This window comes from Anopheles arabiensis, chromosome 3 (assembly GCF_016920715.1).
Source record: "Anopheles arabiensis isolate DONGOLA chromosome 3, AaraD3, whole genome shotgun sequence".
Classification (NCBI taxonomy): domain Eukaryota; kingdom Metazoa; phylum Arthropoda; class Insecta; order Diptera; family Culicidae; genus Anopheles; species Anopheles arabiensis.
This window is the reverse complement of record NC_053518.1, coordinates 89,501,771-89,519,374: the sequence shown is the minus strand read 5'-3', so window position 1 is coordinate 89,519,374 and position 17,604 is coordinate 89,501,771. Positions and strand designations below refer to the sequence as shown.

At 45.3% G+C, this 17,604-nt stretch overlaps 2 protein-coding genes across 6 annotated transcripts in view; both read left to right on the top strand.

Moving 5' to 3' along the window:
- The first annotated feature begins 534 nt into the window (after window positions 1–534).
- On the top strand, window positions 535–1,814 carry LOC120901543 (regulator of microtubule dynamics protein 1-like). The gene is made up of 3 exons (XM_040309570.1): window positions 535–903; window positions 996–1,549; window positions 1,630–1,814. Exons 1-3 carry the CDS (start codon window positions 805–807, stop codon window positions 1,685–1,687), a joined length of 711 nt encoding a protein of 236 aa, XP_040165504.1. The 5' UTR covers window positions 535–804; the 3' UTR covers window positions 1,688–1,814.
- A 2,491-nt stretch (window positions 1,815–4,305) lies between these two features.
- The window catches only part of LOC120900371 (RNA-binding protein 24-B-like), a 50,614-nt gene continuing 37,315 nt past the window's right edge, over window positions 4,306–17,604 (top strand). The window contains exons 1-3 of one of the 5 annotated variants that reach the window (XM_040307270.1): window positions 4,306–4,511; window positions 5,036–5,064; window positions 5,210–5,706. The gene's annotated coding sequence lies outside the window, so the exon portion shown is untranslated. Of the gene's footprint in view, window positions 4,600–5,035; window positions 5,065–5,209; window positions 5,707–17,604 lie in introns of all 5 variants that reach the window. The other 4 variants (XM_040307269.1, XM_040307265.1, XM_040307266.1 and 1 more) reach the window with 4 other exon arrangements.

The window sequence follows — 17,604 nt, the reverse complement described above, 5'->3', positions numbered from 1 at the left end:
CTTTTTGAATTATCCATTACTTTTTTTTATTTCAAATATCATGATTGAAAATGAAGAGAGCAATCCTGAAGTAAAAGTGATCAGATGAAGAAATAATGGAACTCATTATTGATATTTATGTCACAAAATACATGAATAACTGTCAATATGTTAACAATGAGCATCATTAGCAAAGTCTGATTTTTCCTTCAAATACTGGAAATGTGTTTGTAACATTCATTGTAAAGACATCATTCCAATTGTACGTACGCGGCAGATATCTTGAAGATAAGCACAACACAAACGGAAGCTTCCGGAACGCTACCGCAAAGCTTCTGTTGCACTTTTGTCGAATTGTTTTATGTTTCATAGTGATTCGTGTGCCGCACAAAGAGAGCGCTCGAGAGAGCAGAGAGCGTCAGATGAGAGCTGATATGATGAGGCTCTCTATAGCGTCCATGCGACACATCCAGGAAGCGCTAGAAGCGGGTACGAACGGCACTGTGCTTAGTCACCCTAATGACATCGCAAAATTGTGCCTCCGGGGAGGGCGGCGAACCCGACCCGGGCAGAGCGACGAGGAATTGCGTTTTGCTGTCCAAAACGCAGATAAGCGGCTACTGCAGCCGACCCGCGGAGAGCTTGAGCCCGAGTGGGGTGGGGGTACAGAATCGACGACCGAATCGGTCGATTTTGTAGTGGGAGCCGTCCGTCCCATTGCCCATGTCTTCCCAAGGTCCACCAAGCGCACTGGTGAAACTGGTTCTGCAGTGTCGCGAGATCGCTGCAGGCGAACAGTAACGCGGTACCGCTTCAACCGGCAACATGGAGGACAGCACGTGGAAGGAAGCCGATCAGCTGTTCGCTGAGTACAAGTTTCGCGAAGCGTACGAGCTGCTAGTAGCAAGCAGGAAGCAGAAAACGGTAAGAACCCAAAGGCCCGGTTAAGGGTGCGCGTAGCAGGCTTTAACTAACGGGGCTTTTCGTTTTCCAATTCTTCCGGGGGACATTTGAAGGACCCGGACTACGAAACGCTATGGCGGCTGTGTCGTGTGGTGTACTCGATGTCACGCGAGCTGGCGGCCGACGAGCAGCTCGCCAAACAGCTGGCCGCACTCATATACGAGGGCTTCGAGTATGCGAAGGAGGCGCTCGCCCTACAGCCGGAAGCGGCCAAGTCGCACAAATACTACGCCATCTTTCTGGCGGAAAAGACCGGCATCGAGGGACTGAAGGAGCGTGTCCTGCAGCTCAGCACGATCCTGCGCCATCTGCGGCGCGCGACGGAGCTGGACAGTTCCGACCCGTTCGCTTGGTTTGTGCTCGGTCGCTTCTACCACAAGCTGGCCGGGCTGGCCTGGTTCCAGAAGAAAATGATCCACACCTTTACCAACGACATTCCGGAGGCGACGTACGAGGACGCGCTCCGGTACTTTGAGCGGGCCGAGCAGCTGCAGCCCAACTTTTTCCCCCTCAACCATCTGATGCTGGGCGAGACGTACATTGCACTGAAGCAGGCGAAAAAGGCTCGTCCGTTTCTTGAGCTAGCCGCCAATCAGACTGCACCACGGTGAGTTTTTGATGTTGTGCTTGTTGTACTTGCTTTGAAGGTCGCTAAGAATGATTTGCTAAATTTCATGGTCGTTCCAGCACGGCGGATGATCGTGAAGCGCAGCGCGAAGCGAAGGCACTGCTGAAAAAGCTGTAGATGACGTCTTGCAACCTCAATCTCAACCATGGCACACGGTCTCTCTCTTCCTCTCTTGCTTTAGGTCTATTTTGTTTCTTTGAACCCTCGCAATAAATAACAATAAAACAAAAAAACACATCCATTACCGATCCGCCGTACCTCAATCTGTTTGACCGTGTGGCACGACAACCTTATCGCAACCCGGAGCCGGAATGTAAATCAGACTTTTTGGGGAAAGAAACGGATGTTCCTGTTCGCGTTGTGCGTACGCGAAAACCTATTCTGGCTTGCGGTGGCCAATGGAAGATAAGAACTAAAACACAAAAGGTGATCAGTGCGCGTATGTTTTTGGTACGAGGGTGCGATAGTGTAATCGGTGATGAGCAGGGGATGGTTTTGTTGCTGCTGTTTTTGGTTGAATTTAGTGGCGCTCGATTTTGGTAGATAATTAAGCGTCTTGGCGGCAGTGATTGTCATAACAATTCACACTTGCTGCGGCGACACGTGGGGTCACGAAGGAGTGAGGCAACATTTTTCAATTAATGTGCGCCAGAGTGTTGACAGTAATGAGAAAACACGTACGCAAATGATTTATTTGTAATTATCTGTCTTTAAATTCATTTTTTGCTGTTGTGATTGTTTACAGTTTTGGTGCAATCAAATTTGATAGCAAAATGCATGCGCGTCATCAATGGTCGCTGCACAACGGCCGCATCGCAACCGAATTTTGAAAGTTGGTGCTGAAACATTTCACGTTAGTATCGCTAGCGTAAGATAGGTGACGCCACCAGTCGCATGAAACCCCGTTAGCTCGTAGTTACACGTGCCATTTCGATTAGGTGTACTGGAAGTGTTGTGACGGGTTGTAAAAAGTGGAACAATGTTAAAATAGCTAGAGTCATAATAGAGACCATTTTAATTTATATTGGTATTTCAATATGGGGCAACATGTGTTTGTTAAGCAATTTAATAAATACTTTTTTTTAACTTACCCATAAATATGTCAAAATAAGCTGCTCATTTTACCTCAAACATGTCTGCGCATCCTAACCCATATGGAAAATTTCTACATTTTATCATATTACTAACAATTTCCATAAATTTTTCTGCTTTCATCATAAAAACCATGTATAAATATCATATATTTGATTTGATGATTTGATACTCTGAAAAACTGCCACGTATTGTTGTGTACAGTCTTTCCCCGAGTTACGCGAAAAATGCGTTCCGGAGACATTCGCGTAACTCGGATTTTCGCGTATGTTGAATAGCACGTTTTACATCCAAAATATACTTGATTAATCATGACATTTGATGGAATCTAGTTCATTTGAGTAATTTATTACTTATTTGAAAAAATTGGTGTAGAAAATTCGGTTATTTCTGTTGTTTTTTGTTATTTTGTGAGTATATTTCTTTTAAAATTGATAGAAATTGTACTGATTTGACATTTGAACTGTCAAAAATAAAAACTCGTGTGACTCGAGTGTCGCGTAACTCGGGGAAAGACTGTATAGCTAAAAGATGAATTTCGCATTGTTAAAAATAACACATTTTTGCTGTTACATTGTTATTTATATTTTAATTGGTAGTTGTTTTATAACAGTGTTGATATTCCTGTTCCTGTTGTTGACTTCCTTAAATCTTTTTGAATCTTTAAGGCCGGGCTACATTAATCGTACTCTCTGGTGTAGTTTCAATTTTCACTAGCGCATCTGGCGGCGGCTGACTGAAGCATTTTGCCAAACAATTTGTAGCCGCTTCAGAAAATATGTTATTATTCCATGTTTTTTACTTAAACTGGACTGAAAAAGCTATGCAATTGATAGATAAATATGTTATGCAAGTATTTCAACCATTTTCGCATCAAAAACGATGACAAAACAACTTAAATATGAGATCCGGCACGACCATTCCCTCGACAACCAAAAAAAGCTTCCTCCAGCCGCCGCCAGATGCGCTAGTGAAAATTGAAATTACACCAGAGAGTACGATCCATGTAGCCCGGTCTTTATGGTTGTCTTACCTGCCTAATGTTGCCCGTACTGCTTCAAATGCCCATTTTGCCCCATGTTCCCCTGCAAATATTTTGTAAAAACCTTGCACAAAACTTCGTAGTGAATATAATAACAAAACATTAAAAAATACTGAAAAGATATTTTTGGAATACCATTATTTTTAATCAAACGTGATTTGATACAAAATTGAACAATCATATCATATTATTATTTTAACATTTGCAATCTCTTTTGCTTTTTTGTTATTCTATTACGATACTACCAAACGATAATAAAAACAAGTTTTTTTTTATAAATACTATTATTTTCATAATTTTGCAACATTTATAAAACTATTTATAATACAGAAGACATACAATGTAAAATTACCCAAATCAAAAACAAAACATTCCAATACTTTTCCGCGCAAGAAAAACATGCCACCAATCTCTAGGGGGTTTTCGCAAGGGCCACCACGTTCCCGCCTATCAACACCATCAGCGTGAAACGTACGGTGTGTGCATTCGGCTCGATCGGTCCGTCTCTTTCACGCTCCCTCAAAACACAACGCGTCGGGCAGGGAAAATCTGCCTTCGGCTACGCCGCTCGCTGCGCACATCGGGGCCCAAAAGTGTGGACGGGGCAGACGGAAACGAAAACCCACATCCAACAGCACACGGCGCGCTCGGCAGCACGCTCAATCTTGTTTTGCGCGTTACAAAGCGAACACAGCGTGTGTTTTTCCTCCGTGTCACTCACCGCTGCTGAAAACGCGCCATAAAAATTGTGTGCAGCACACTCGGTGCAAACTTTTGTTTGTTGTGTGGAAACGCTTTCCTTGTCGAGTGGGTAAAGTTGTGAAATTTATTTAAAAAAAACTATACTTTGTGCCATCATTTCACGCGATTTCCGATCATTTGGAGACAGTTCAGTGTGAGTTTAGCAGGAATTAGCAGTGTTTTTGTTGGTTCGTTCGGTTATCCTTGTGAGGAGAGAAAAAGAGTGTTTATTCCCGCCAAGAGATCAATTGCACGAGTCCTTTATAATCCGAAATTGTTAGCGGAAATGTGAAAGATAGTTCGTACCGTGAGGCAACGTGGTTTTAGACCAGTTAAGTGGAAAAAAGGATCGCGTAGGACGCTATCGAAAGAATTATTGCGTATTGCGTTACAACGCGTCAATTGTAGCATTGAAGTCGCATATTCTTAGGAAGCTAACGGTATATGGCGCAATTCAAAACCACTATTACATGAGAAAGTGTTTTTATGTTTTATTTTTTAAATTTCCTAATATTACTTCAAATTACTTTTTTAAATATTTCCCACTAAATAAGCAGTAAAAAGATTAACTAGAATTTAAAATTTCCCAGAAGCCCTGTTCGTTAGCTCCTTGCATCAGGTCTCAAATAACAAGACAAAAGAACAATTGAATTCTACGAAACCAGTTGACCGATTGATCGAAGCAACCATAACCTTGCCCCGTTGTGTGTCATCATAATAACAACTCAAATATCAAATATCGTTTCGTACCCATATTTTTCCAGGAAAAATCCAAGCAGACCGTGTTTGTGATAAGTGTTTGAAACGGAAGATTAAAGTGATTAGAAGAAAGAAGCCCCTCAGAGAGAACTGAAATTCAAATTTTGCTTCAAAGTCGAGCGGCTGGCTCGTGTGAACGTGTGTATGTGTGTATGTTTGTGCTTGGCTTCTGTGGCCTGTATGATATAGGCTTGCTTGAGCCACTTTGGTCTGCTTGTGCCTGGTGAACAACCTCGATCGAACCGTGGTGCGTGGTGTGTGGTGCATTAGAGAGATAGCTGAAGAAAAGCAAAGGAAAAGCCCATCATCCTCCTCACGCCCGCGCGCCGTTTGTGTGTGCGTGTGAGAGTGTGTGTGTTTAGGTCGGTCATACAGAAGGGGAAAGCGAGGAAAATTACTTACCCCTCGCGCCGTCGGGTTGAGCCAGCAATCGCAGCAGCATCGGATTCAGCTACAATTCCACTTGGCAGGAACGGTTCCGGAATTGAGAAGAAGAAATCAGGTAATGCACCATTATACTCATCCAAAACCGACAAGAAACTCCCAACCCTGCCTTCCCCACACACAGCCAAAGAGAGAAAGAGAGCCAACCCGTGTGTGCAGTGTGGTTAATAACAATAATAATGCCCACAACACCATAATTGCGCCCCAGGAGAGTGCGCTTCTGGGCAGTTGCGGAAAGGAAGCGCCAAACCAAGCCAAAAAACTCGGCGTTTGCGATGCCCTCTTCTACCCCCGAACAAAACAGGAACAACCAACATTAGCTTCGAGCATTATCCCACTTCTTCCCCACCCGGCCCCACCTCTGGATCGGTGGGGTTTGTTGGGGGTCGGCACGAATTTCCTGATTCGGACATAACTGGAATTGTTTTTCATAAAAATCAACCTCCCTGCGGATCATTTTCGGGGTTTGCTTGTTGGATTCCTTAGACCAGCGCCCCCAAAAGAAAATGCTAATTGCTGCTGAAAAGCAGACGTATCCCCGCTGCGGTCCGACCGACCAGATGCTGCTGGCCCGCTCGTGGATACAGTTAATGCGTGTGCGTTGCCGACAGCTGAGCGCTGCCCTTTTGCCCAAGCCTCTCCCACAGGCTGCACATATTTCACACGTACGCATGGTTCGGTTGTATTATGTTTCATCAGTTTCCTAATATCATCTACCCGGGCCATCGGGCGGCGCGCGTTCACAAATCGGGAAACAACCCTCGGCAATACAATGTGTACATGTTAATATCCCCGTACACCACCACCACCACCACCACCACCACCACCACCACCACCACCACCACCACCACCACCACCACCCCCCTCCGTAGTTGTTGTGTGCAGCGTTGGGGTGAACGGAAACAGCGCGGCGCATCAGCGCGAGCATTACCGCCGGCGTGCGTACGGGAAGTTGCACCGTGCGCGTCGTCCTGTACGCGTCTAACTCTGTGTGTGTGTGTGTGTGTGTGTGTGTGTGTGTGTGTGTGTGTGATTGTGTGTATTTTCGAGAATTGTTCCTCGAGGATCTCGTTTGTCGATGCCCCCTTCTGATTTTCTGCTCTCTGCAGCGGGCAACAGTAGGCCGTGTGTTTGAATCGTTCCTGCCTGCCTGCCTGCCTGACGGGATAAAACAAGAAGAGAGGGTCCTTGTACTTGCTATACATACACACGGACGCACGTTAGGTGCGGTTGTGTGTGTGCGTGTGCACACATTTGTGTGTTGGTTAGATCGAGCACCGGAGGGGGAAACACACATTTTTGTAACAAAGGGCTCAGCGCGGTGGCGGCTGTGTGTGTGTGTGTGTGTAGTGTGCTGTTCCACCAATCGGGTACGCGTTTTTCAATACTCCGAGGTGGGAAGCGGTGGCAACAGAATACTGCTGGGGTGTGTGTGATTCGGCCTGAAAGGACTCTGAAAGGACCGGAATCGGTCCCCGTGACAGACGGGTTGATTAGGAAGAGAGCGCCCGGAGTAATGAATTTTATTCGAACCAACTGGCGGACGAGATTTGGTTGACGTGTGTGTTTGGGAGGTGTATAGATTGCGCATATTGTTGTGCAAGGCATTTGAAGTTGCTTTTTTTTAATAAGGTTTTTGAGTTCTTAATACAATCTTTTAATTACTACAACATGCAACAATTTTGGACTAAAGTTATAATGCCTTTTTGTGATTTTGGTGTTACAGGAACATAAATATTCTTTTCGTTTATGTTTATTCTTTATGAGTTTTGCTATTGTTTATATTCTATTTTTTCGTGGTTGCTCAGTGTCTCTTTTATCATTTTATCCTTTATTGAACTGAACTACAGTTCTAAGTAGAGAATGTTTCTTTGTTCATGTTATTTGTGTCGTTCTTTAACCGATTGTAGGATTTCCTAGAACATATTGAGACTTTATAAAGATTCTTTGAATGTTTTCGTCATTTGTTTAAATATTCATACAAATCCCAAATATCATTCAATCTATTCCAAGAATTATAGCCTTCTCTTAAAATTTTGTTCAAATTATTTGATTAGAAATGTTTAAAGAACGTGGTGAAATAAATAAATGGTGAAAATTCTTTGAAATATGTGTCAATAAGTAGTCAGACTAGTTAAAACCATTTTTGCATACATTAATATCACTATATGCCACATCTTTCCATAGCATCGCACAGTACCTAGCACATATAAGGTACTAGCAAGGTACACTGTAACGACTGTGGTAATCGAAATTGAAAATTTTTTGATAGGGGCTCTGCATCAATGCAACAATTGACTGCTTAAAATCGAAATAATCAAACCTAATTGTCGTGCCAAACTTACGAATTACGAGTTCAACGAGATTCGTGCTCTTTTAATGTTGTCCGTTATCTTCTTCTTCTTCATTAGGCAAAACATAACCGTTGTCGGTCAAGTCTGTACACCACCACTAACTTTAGTGCGTCTTGGGTTTCAGGGATTTATTGATTACCCATAGCAGGGTTCTACGTATTGGGGAGGTACGGTCCCCCATTCGGGACATGAACCCATGACGGGCATGTTGTTATAAGTCGTGCTTGTTGACGACTGTACTACGAGACCGACCCAAGACTCGGTTGTCCATTACCAACCCGATTAAAAATGACCCAATCATCAATAAGTTACGAACGGTTTCGTACCAAGATTGATGATAGTTGTTGATACAAAATGTGTCTATTTGAGTCGCAAATCCTCATAAAATGTACAAATTTGGCAAACAGATTGCATCACAGCATGTTGTGGTTTTTTAGTTAATGAAACCCGTATCTGAAATCGCGCCTTAACCTGTAAGAAAATGTTGAAGTCTCATCTATTGAAGTTGTGTGTTCAATGCATTAAAAACACACACGCACACACACACACACACCTTCACTGTAGGACGAGAGGGAATAGTTTTGAACACTCAACAACGAGCAAGGCAAATTTCGCCTACACAAAAACCACACTTAACCTCTTCCGTTTTGGCGGAAATCAAACCCATCCATCTTGGAACGCTTAGGCATATAGAGTGAAGAGATTTCTAATTGTAAACCGTTAGGCACCACCATTCCGTGCGGAAATCAAACGCCAAATCGACGCGCAAGTTTCGCACACCGGGGCTACGTTGTAGAAGAGGGTTCGGGCTCGATTAAGTCGTTCGATGACTTGACCTCTCACACCTGCCAAAATCACCGCACAGGGGTTGGCTCACTGCTCCCCGGGGCTGGGTGGGGGGGAAAGCGTTCAGCGCATAAAAGGCAAACGTTTTCGATGCGTTTATCGCCAATCCAATCGCGCACAGCAAGTGATCATCGAACGAACGTGTTAGTGGGACCGATCGATCGTTGGAGTTCTTCTTCGCCCGTGTGGTGGCGGTGGAGCTTTTCTGCCTTCTGGGGCCGCAACGAGACGAAGAAAGTGCACACGCGGCCGCGGCCAGAAAATCTGGCCACTAGCTGGCCGGTGTCGGTCGGTCATTATCGGTCGTTTTGGTAGCGAAACACATAAACACCACAACCCCGCCAGTAGGAATAGTATTGTGGCCCTTGCGCGCTCTGGAGATAGACACAAAGGGGTGGAAAAACTACCGCTGCTTTCGAGCGGAGCTCTGGCCGGCTGTGGGTTGCTGCTCGCTGGTGTAGCTTAACAGCCCGTTGGATGCCGGGTTGGCGATCCGAACAACTCGAACGGTATACACACACGTGGTCATGTTGTGCGTTTCGCGTTTTGTACGCATGAAGCGCTTGATGATTCACGCGCATCTTTCTCTCTTTCTCTCTTATTTTTCTGCCCAACTGGCAGATGGGCAAGCTCTACTAACGGAGGTTAGTAAAACAAGTTAAGCAAAAAAAAAAACGAATCAAACCAAAAGAGCCAAAGCGATCGTGTGCAAGAGCCAGCGTCTATATGTGTGTGTTCAAATAGGAGCAAACGGACCCCCTCCCTTAACGTTTTTTTTCTGGTGTGGTTAGTTCGCCCCGAGAGCCAGCCCAGCGAGACCCAACGCCTGTTTGTGGACTCCACTTATGACTCTGGTCGATGATTAACAAATTATTTTCAACCGTTCGTTTTTTTCTCGCTCGTTCGTTCTCTCACTGCCGCCAGTTGGTTACTTTTCGACCCGCTTAATGTACTTGCTGCCGGCAATAATAATGTGTGGGGCGGAGGGTGAGTGGAGGATACCCATTTGCTATTTGATTTAGGATTTTATTGGGGGTGCGTTGATGCAGAGGGTGGAGATTGAAACTTTTGGGCTTCCGCGCAAAAAAAAAAATGGAACAATAAAAAATAATATCGTGCAATGTGTGTGTGTGTGGTGCGCAGGTGTTGAGGGCAACACTTTTCCGTCGCGCTCTTTCCCCCCCCCCCCCTCGTCCGCGCTGGTCAATTGGAAATGGAAATGCCATTATCGGTCGGATTGAGGTTACATGCAGCTTTGTGTGGCTGTGTGGGTCTTTCCTTCTGGGCGCTGATTGATGGAGATAGCAAAAGGTGCTTGAAAGAGACTTTCAAAACTCCATTTTCTTATCACTCAGCCTAACGCTGGTGGTCGATAATGCTATCATTAATCGAACAATTTGAAGCAAATGTTGTGTCTTGTGTGAAATTTAAATGTGGAGAGTCTCAAGTTTCTGCACAAACAAAATGAAACGCTAAGCTCTGAAACCGGTCCGATACACTGGGTTTCACACAAGATAATCCACCTGTCCTCCATTCTACGAACGAAGCTGATCCCGTTTAGCCGGGCTGCCGATAGCGATAAGAGCCAGCGAAAAGGGAAAACAAAACACAGTGAAAAGCCAAGGAAAGTGGCAAGAGTGTTAGCTAGCGGCCCAACCGCGATCGTAAATCTTGATCGTCCGGAAAACAGCTAATGTGAGGAAAATTGGCACAGAAATCACACTACCCGGGGAGGTGGTCGCAGGCCTCGGTGGCTTCGTGTTGCCCGCGGCAAAACAAACACCTCCTAAGGCGCTGGCGGGCTAATTAGTTGAGCTAAGACGATTAGATCAAGCACCTGTTTGCTGTGCTCACCTTTATCGTTTGTGTTTTAGCGATGGAGAAGGTCACTGGTGTGATCATTTTCCTTTTGTTTCAGCGCTTTTGGACGTTTTGGGTTTGGTGCAAAACTGAATTGTTGTGTGTGCTTGTATGTAAAAATGCAAAGCGCAGTACGATCATGTGGCAGTCGTGCCGTTAGTATGTTAGCGCATCAACACAGCAAACCACTGCTATTGCTACACATGTATGCGAGCTGTGTGTGTGTGTGTGTGTGTGGTACGTATACGAGAGTGAATAGATTGATCGTTTGGAGGGAAGGCAAAACAACAACAACAAAAAATAAAGGGAAACGGTTCCGAAATAGGGAGCAAACAAAAAAACAACAACCGAGGGATGTACGAGCAAAACCAGCCAACCGAGGCACTGGGCCGCGCATCGAGAGCATTTTATTCTGTTTTTCTTATGTCGTATGTGTGTGTGTGTGTGTTTGTGTGTCTATATGTGTGTGTGCGCTGTTTGTTATTACTATCGCTCCTACACGCAAACGCCCGGCGTGCGCGAACGAGCGCGCGTGCCTGACGGTGCTCGCGCTCGATCTTCATTGCGCACACACGCACAGACTAAACGGTCCCAGTATGATCGTATGTGGCCTGGGCCGCCGGGTTGCCGATTGTGCGAGCCCTTTTTTTTCGCTTCAGACACAGTTCCAGAGGCTTTTCCCCAGTGTCAGGGAGCGCGCGCGCCCGGTGCCGTTTCGGGTCAATCAGTCAACGGCCCGTCTGGGGTGTGTGCGCGCTGCATTACGGAAGTGCCACTGAACCGTCGTGCGTTTTTCCTGCGCAGCCCAATTTGTGATGGCGTTGTGATGGCCAGAGGGGAGAGGATGGCAGTTGGAGGAGTTTGACGTGTGCCCAGCCCTGGGTATCGTACCGTGATGCCGCTACGGACCTGTTGACCGGTTCAAGCTCCTCCAGTGTTTTGGAATGAGGGGACGCGCGGCACTCTTACCGCAGGGTGGTGGTGGTGAAATTTAGAAATTTGTTGTGGTGGAAAATTAATTCCATAGTTTTTACGCATTTGGTTTTTGGAGGAGCGCGCGCTCGGCGCTGTGTAATAGTAATGCGATGGAATAGTCCGAATTTCAGCGAGTGTGCTCTCAACCGTCCAGCAGTTGGCTCCTCTTTGCCACCTTCCGCCGGTCTGTACTGTGTAAGGTTGCGGTAGTAAGCTATTAATTGCCCAACTGCCATCATATGTGTGCCATCATCGGTGTAACAAGCGGCGAGTGTTAGGCTGCGGTATCACTGCCGGTATTAACAATTTCTAATGAGTGTGGCGGCGCCCCCTTCTACACTTTGGTGGGTGTTTTGGTTTGGTGAACCCTGCGTAACGCACCAAAAACGCGTTGTAAACAGCTGTAGCGACCGCCAGCAAGTGGATTGGTAATGGTTTCTATTGCTTTATTGTACGATTGGTACGATTCGAATTCCACCGAGTGAGTGAGGTAAGAACAGTCCAGTAATGCGTACGCGGTTGTAGCTCGTGTACGTTACTGACAGGCGAGTGATGTCCTACAGCCTGTCCATATTACGCTCTGATAACACTTTGATGGTTGGATCGTTGGACCCGCTGTGCCTGTTTGGTTGGTTACAAAAGTTGCAACAAAATGGAATGTGTTGGTTAACAAGAATTAATATGTGTCATTACGCCATGGCTCGTTGCGTTGCTAAGCGTACGATCATAGCCCAGCTGTTACAGATGCGCGATCCTTTCAATCATGGGTTTTATGAGCAAGATGTTCGTGTACATTCCTGTGTCTTGTTTTGAGGATATATTTTGGTGTACAATGAGTCATTTGCATAGAGTTAGGTCACGAATCGCAACGATGAGTCAATCTTTAAGCAGTCGTTGCAGGCTGTCTTTTTTGGTAATAGTTGGCACGGTTTCCCGAATTTCTGTGACATCCACAAAATCAAAACACGAAAGTGTGACTTTGTGCGATTCGCGAAAGTATGATGATCATCATTAAACAGATTAATGAAGATACCTTAGCGTGTACTGAGAAGTCTCAAATATCCTTATATCCGTCATCTTTGTTGTATTAAATCATTCGGCGGAATAAGGTATCTCAAAGACTTCGAATATAACTTGAAGTCGTAAAAAAAACATTGTGAAAACAACAACACTTTGATTACTATCTGAGAATAGGTGAGAAAACATATAAAAAGCTAATTTTAGGGATTTTTAGTAGATTTTAGTAGATAGTTTTTAGGGATAGAATACATCAATATTCTGGTAAGTTCGTAATGGCATCATCTCCCCAATTCTCGGTGATTTCGATGAGGTATGGCTTATAACTCTGAGAGTGTTAAGTTTCGTGGAAAACTTCCTTGAAGTCAAATTGAAATAGGTAACTTCAAGATATCAAAACTAAAGATGCCAAAAGCAAAGTGTGAATCTTTGTGATCCACTGATCATTTCAAAATAATTGAGAAAACTCTATCATGTAGATATGTTAGTGCATTCTCTTTAATGAGTGTCTTGATGAAGTATGATAGTTAACTCGGAATTGTATTCCCCTACAGTTTAGATAAATTGGTGAATCCTGGGAAATCCTCAATGTCCACAATCCTCGGACTAGTCCAGCTCTATGCTCCCTGCTGAAAGTTCTTATGAATACTTCAAATGTAACTTGATATTTTGAATTTCACGTATTTCTTGTGAAGAATTGAAAGTGAAGTTCTATTACAATGATATTTATTCTTAACACGAGGCACACGAAGCTCATAATCTTCACGAATGACCAGAGTAGTAGGGATTTATAGTTGCCAACATCTGAGCACAGTGAAGGTTCCTTGTTTTTAGAATAACAATGATTAATTGGGTCTGTCGTGCTTTCCACACACACCAATAGAATTCACATTTAATTGATTCATATTTTTGTACAATTTTGATACGTAAATTTGCCCGTACCTTCGAACGCAACCTTTCTTCGTCCACATACTCTCGACGGTCGACAAAAGGAGGTCGTGTGCTGGTGCTGATGGCTGGCCTTTTGTCTTCGTTTTAAAGGGCACAAAGCGGACAAGCAGAAGGTGAACACACGACTTTCTGTATTTCTTTCTCTCTCTGTCTCTCGCTCTCTCTATAGCTCTCTAGCTCTCTTTTGCACTTTCTCTCTTCGTCGTATCGGCCGTATAAATGGGGAGAACGCGAAAGAATTCGACCGTTTTCTGTACAGTCGCGCGCGTCCTTTTTTTCAAGGGTGTAAGAATGTTGATCCTTATGCTCTCTCTGTGTGTGTGTGTGTCTGTGTGATTATTTAGGTAAGGGTGTGTTTGTACGAAATATGGAACGTGAGCGGGCCCGGTTTGCCAAAATCGTTGTTTGCAAGAGGGTCCATATATCTTCACCAGAAGTTTTGGTTCGGAAGCCTGGTCGGTTTTTTGGTTTGCTCTGCCGTTTTCCCTACGAATCATCCCTACAGATCCCTCTGCCAAAAACTAATCACAAGCGGCACGAATTGTAATGGCAGCCGGATGCGACGGTGGAACAGAAGAGTGAACGGAGCGCTAGAAAGAAGCGAACGTGTGCACAGGATATTGACCCTCCCCGGGTGGGAGGAATCTGGTAGGAAACGAATCATTCATCCCCTAGCACAAAGGGGGTTTGTTGCATGACTGTGAGCTACGTTCGTAGCCGGGGATTTTCCGTTCTACCGCTCTTTTTTACAATGCGCGCCCCGTATGCAATCCGATTTTATATCGATGGTGTGTCCTGGTGTAAAGTTATATTGTGAGGAGATATTTAGCAACGGTGGCACGGTGCGTTTCCCACCGGGCATTCTCACACACACACAGACACACCAATGAGCTCACATTTCAAATGGCGCAACATAAAATAAAACGTTATGCTTTGGGTATGAACGGTGACCGTGAGTGTGGTGTAAATATTTTCCATTAATTTACGCATAATTTTAATAGTCCGTTTCGTTTTCGCTCCTGTATGTAAAGGGCACACGGAACGGTGTTGTGTATTGTCATTTAGGCCGGCAACGAGGGTGGTAAGGTCGGCTACCTTATCCCATCTGTTTTCTTTTCTTTGCGTTCCCAACTGACGGCTCATCCGGCTGCTTGTTCTGCATCGCGCAACACAGGACAAGGGTCCTTCGCTGGTGCTAATCATTAATTCATCCTGCAAAGTGTGTACTTGCACCGACGCCTCAGGGGCTTGGAGCACTTTGTACCGAGCGTCCGTTAGTTTTCATTTTGTCTCATTGTGTGTGTGTGTGTTTGTGTGTGCGCCCGTGTGTACTCGCGTATCCTGGGCAAAGAACCTCTGTGGACGAAAAGGGAACGAACTGTTCGCGGATCACAGAAGACAGCACGTTTATGCGGTTGCGGCGTTCTTTAAGCAGTTTAATCTGTGTTGTTTCTCGCCTTACAGCAAGAATGCACGGGCCAAGACCGAGTGCGATGGAGAAAGCGAGGGAGAGAGAGAAAGAACGCAAGAGGCTGCGCGTGAAGATGAAAGACAGCTGGGAGTTTGAAGATTCACGGTCTCTGTGCGTGCAGCGTCACTGCTGCAGCCTCGGCTTGGTCCGTTGTTACGGCGTTCTCTCTTCCCGAAAGGTCTTGGGTTTTTTTTGTTGTTGTGTCCGTACACTTTGTTGCGATTTTATTGCAGTTTTAAATAGCTTTCTTGATGTGTTTTTTGTTGCTGTTGTTCTGCGTTCTGCTGCATGCTAGCCTTCGGTTCGTACAGATTTGAGGCAGCAGCAGGCCGTTTTACAAGAGCACGAAAGCGAAAGTGGGAATATAGAACAAATGAAATCAAATCCCACGAGAAATTTTGCAAGACACACACACGCACAAGCGGAGTGGATGGAAGCAGTAATATACTTTTGTTTACTTCTGCCAAGATTACCTCTTGCGAGTAGAGTTTATTAAGTTTCCATCGATTGGAGTACTGTTTTTTGAGGCATCATCATAATGTTCTTGGAGGGATTTTTTTATGGGATGTTTTTAAATGTCGGAGTAACATGAAGACGTTTTAGAGCCTTTTCTTTCAAGGCTTTTTGTCTGAGACAACCATTGTTTTGATGCGGAACAAAAACGTTTCATTTAAAACATTCAAATAGTTTCATGTGCTGCGACAACAATTAGCCATTCCCATCTGGATACCGATATGCTCTGCTGAAAAAAAATGACACGCACATGTGGCATAAATTCACACCCCGAAGTTTAAAGACCCCCGTTGGACGATATCATTCCATGCCGAGCGGGCCGAGCCTAATCAAATGCACGCTCGCGCACCCGGGTCGCCCGGTTAAGAATTTCCTGAGGTCTCCTGCAACGACCTCTTTCGGACGGAGCGACTCAGCCTGGGCACCGGTTATTATGATAATGTTATGGGGTTGCTGTACTGGCAGTTAGTTCACACGCCGCCTGGGTCCTAGCATACCTTCCTGGTGCTGCTGCTGCTGGTGCTGTTGTTGTTGCGTGCCGCAGAGGTTCCCCCACGTCGACTGTCGGCGATCACGTACTGCGATGACACACACAGAGATCTACCATTAAAAAGTGGTAGATCGGAACGTGCGATAGAGGACTAAATAGAGCGAGAGGTACATTCACACACACAAAAAAAAAAAAACCATATCACCATCTGTTGCAAGCGTTATGATCACCGTGATCGGGCTCACAGCAGCTCCTCAGCAGTCCGTAGGTAAACTGTTAGTTTTTGTCTCCTTGGATACGGTTTCGTTACGGTGGTAGTTAGGATAGTTTCCTGTCGCTGTTACTACGGTGTGCGTGTTTTGAGGCTCCGGAAGGACATGTGGTTTATCGACCGATCGAGTGCAGTCATCCCTGCAGAGCTGGCAAGCATTGCTGGGTTCGTCGTCTGCTATCTTCGGCATGGCACGGGGGTCATGATCCTTTCCTTCTTTCTCTCTTTTTGTTTTTTGCTGGCTCAGTCTGCCCGTCTGTCTGTCGTCATAAATATTGGGCGAACGTATGCGTTACCGTGTGCCTTTGGGAGGGCCGAGCTCTGGGGGCAATAGGGACATCACCATCCAGCGAACATCTGTTTTTTTGAAGCCAGCAGAAGTGAGAGCGATATTAGAAGAGTCAGCAGGAGACGGTAACACAAGGAACTTCGTAAAAGGGCCCCGAGTTAAGCTGTCGCTGCTGCTGCTGTATGTGGGCCGTGTGTCATAACGTTCAGAGTTTTTGTTGTTTAACTTCATTTGTGTAAGTGTGTGTGTGTGTTTTCAATTGGCATGGAATATTATGCTCTTGGCATGGGTACGTAAGAGCATTGATAGAGAAAAAAAGGTTTGTCGCTTGTAGGTTACATGCTGCATGCTTGAGCGAATGCGGTTCGTAATGGATCACACAGAAGGATAAGGCAGCTACAACAAGGAAGGGCTAAGGTGGAGTGTGGTTACTCGTGTTTGACAGTTTGACGTCCGCGTAGCTCACGTACGAGCTTGTGGGGCGTAACGCTCACTAGTTCTATTGTTATTGGAACGGATTTTTTTAAAACGCCCTCTCCCGGAGCGTTGAGTAGGTTTCATTATGAAGCTGGTTGTTGTTGCTGCTGCTTTTTGCCCCCTTCTGCCTAACGTACACACCAATACCAAGGCGCTCGTTGTGCTTTACCGATACACACAATCGTTGGGCGATCGCACCCATTCATGCGTTGTTCCAATATGCAACAACGAGCTGTCTGCACTCGACAACCCTTTGCGTCCCTTTAACCTACCACCACGGCGCATAACAATCAACCCATACACGCGACTTGGTTGATTCGCTATTTACTGTGCTTTATTTATTCGCATACACACTCGCTTTTACGAGACGCACAGAGAGTGCTGTGCTTGAGTTTGAAAAAATCGAACATTTCATTAAAATGGGATAAATCATTGCTCGCGC

Coding starts and splice junctions, on each gene's coding strand:
- LOC120901543 (XM_040309570.1), top strand. CDS start 805: ATGGAGGACAGCACGTGGAAGGAAGCCGATCAGCTGTTCGCTGAGTAC. Junction 904..995: donor CAAGCAGGAAGCAGAAAACG/GTAAGAACCCAA, acceptor GGACATTTGAAG/GACCCGGACTACGAAACGCT. Junction 1,550..1,629: donor GCCAATCAGACTGCACCACG/GTGAGTTTTTGA, acceptor TGGTCGTTCCAG/CACGGCGGATGATCGTGAAG.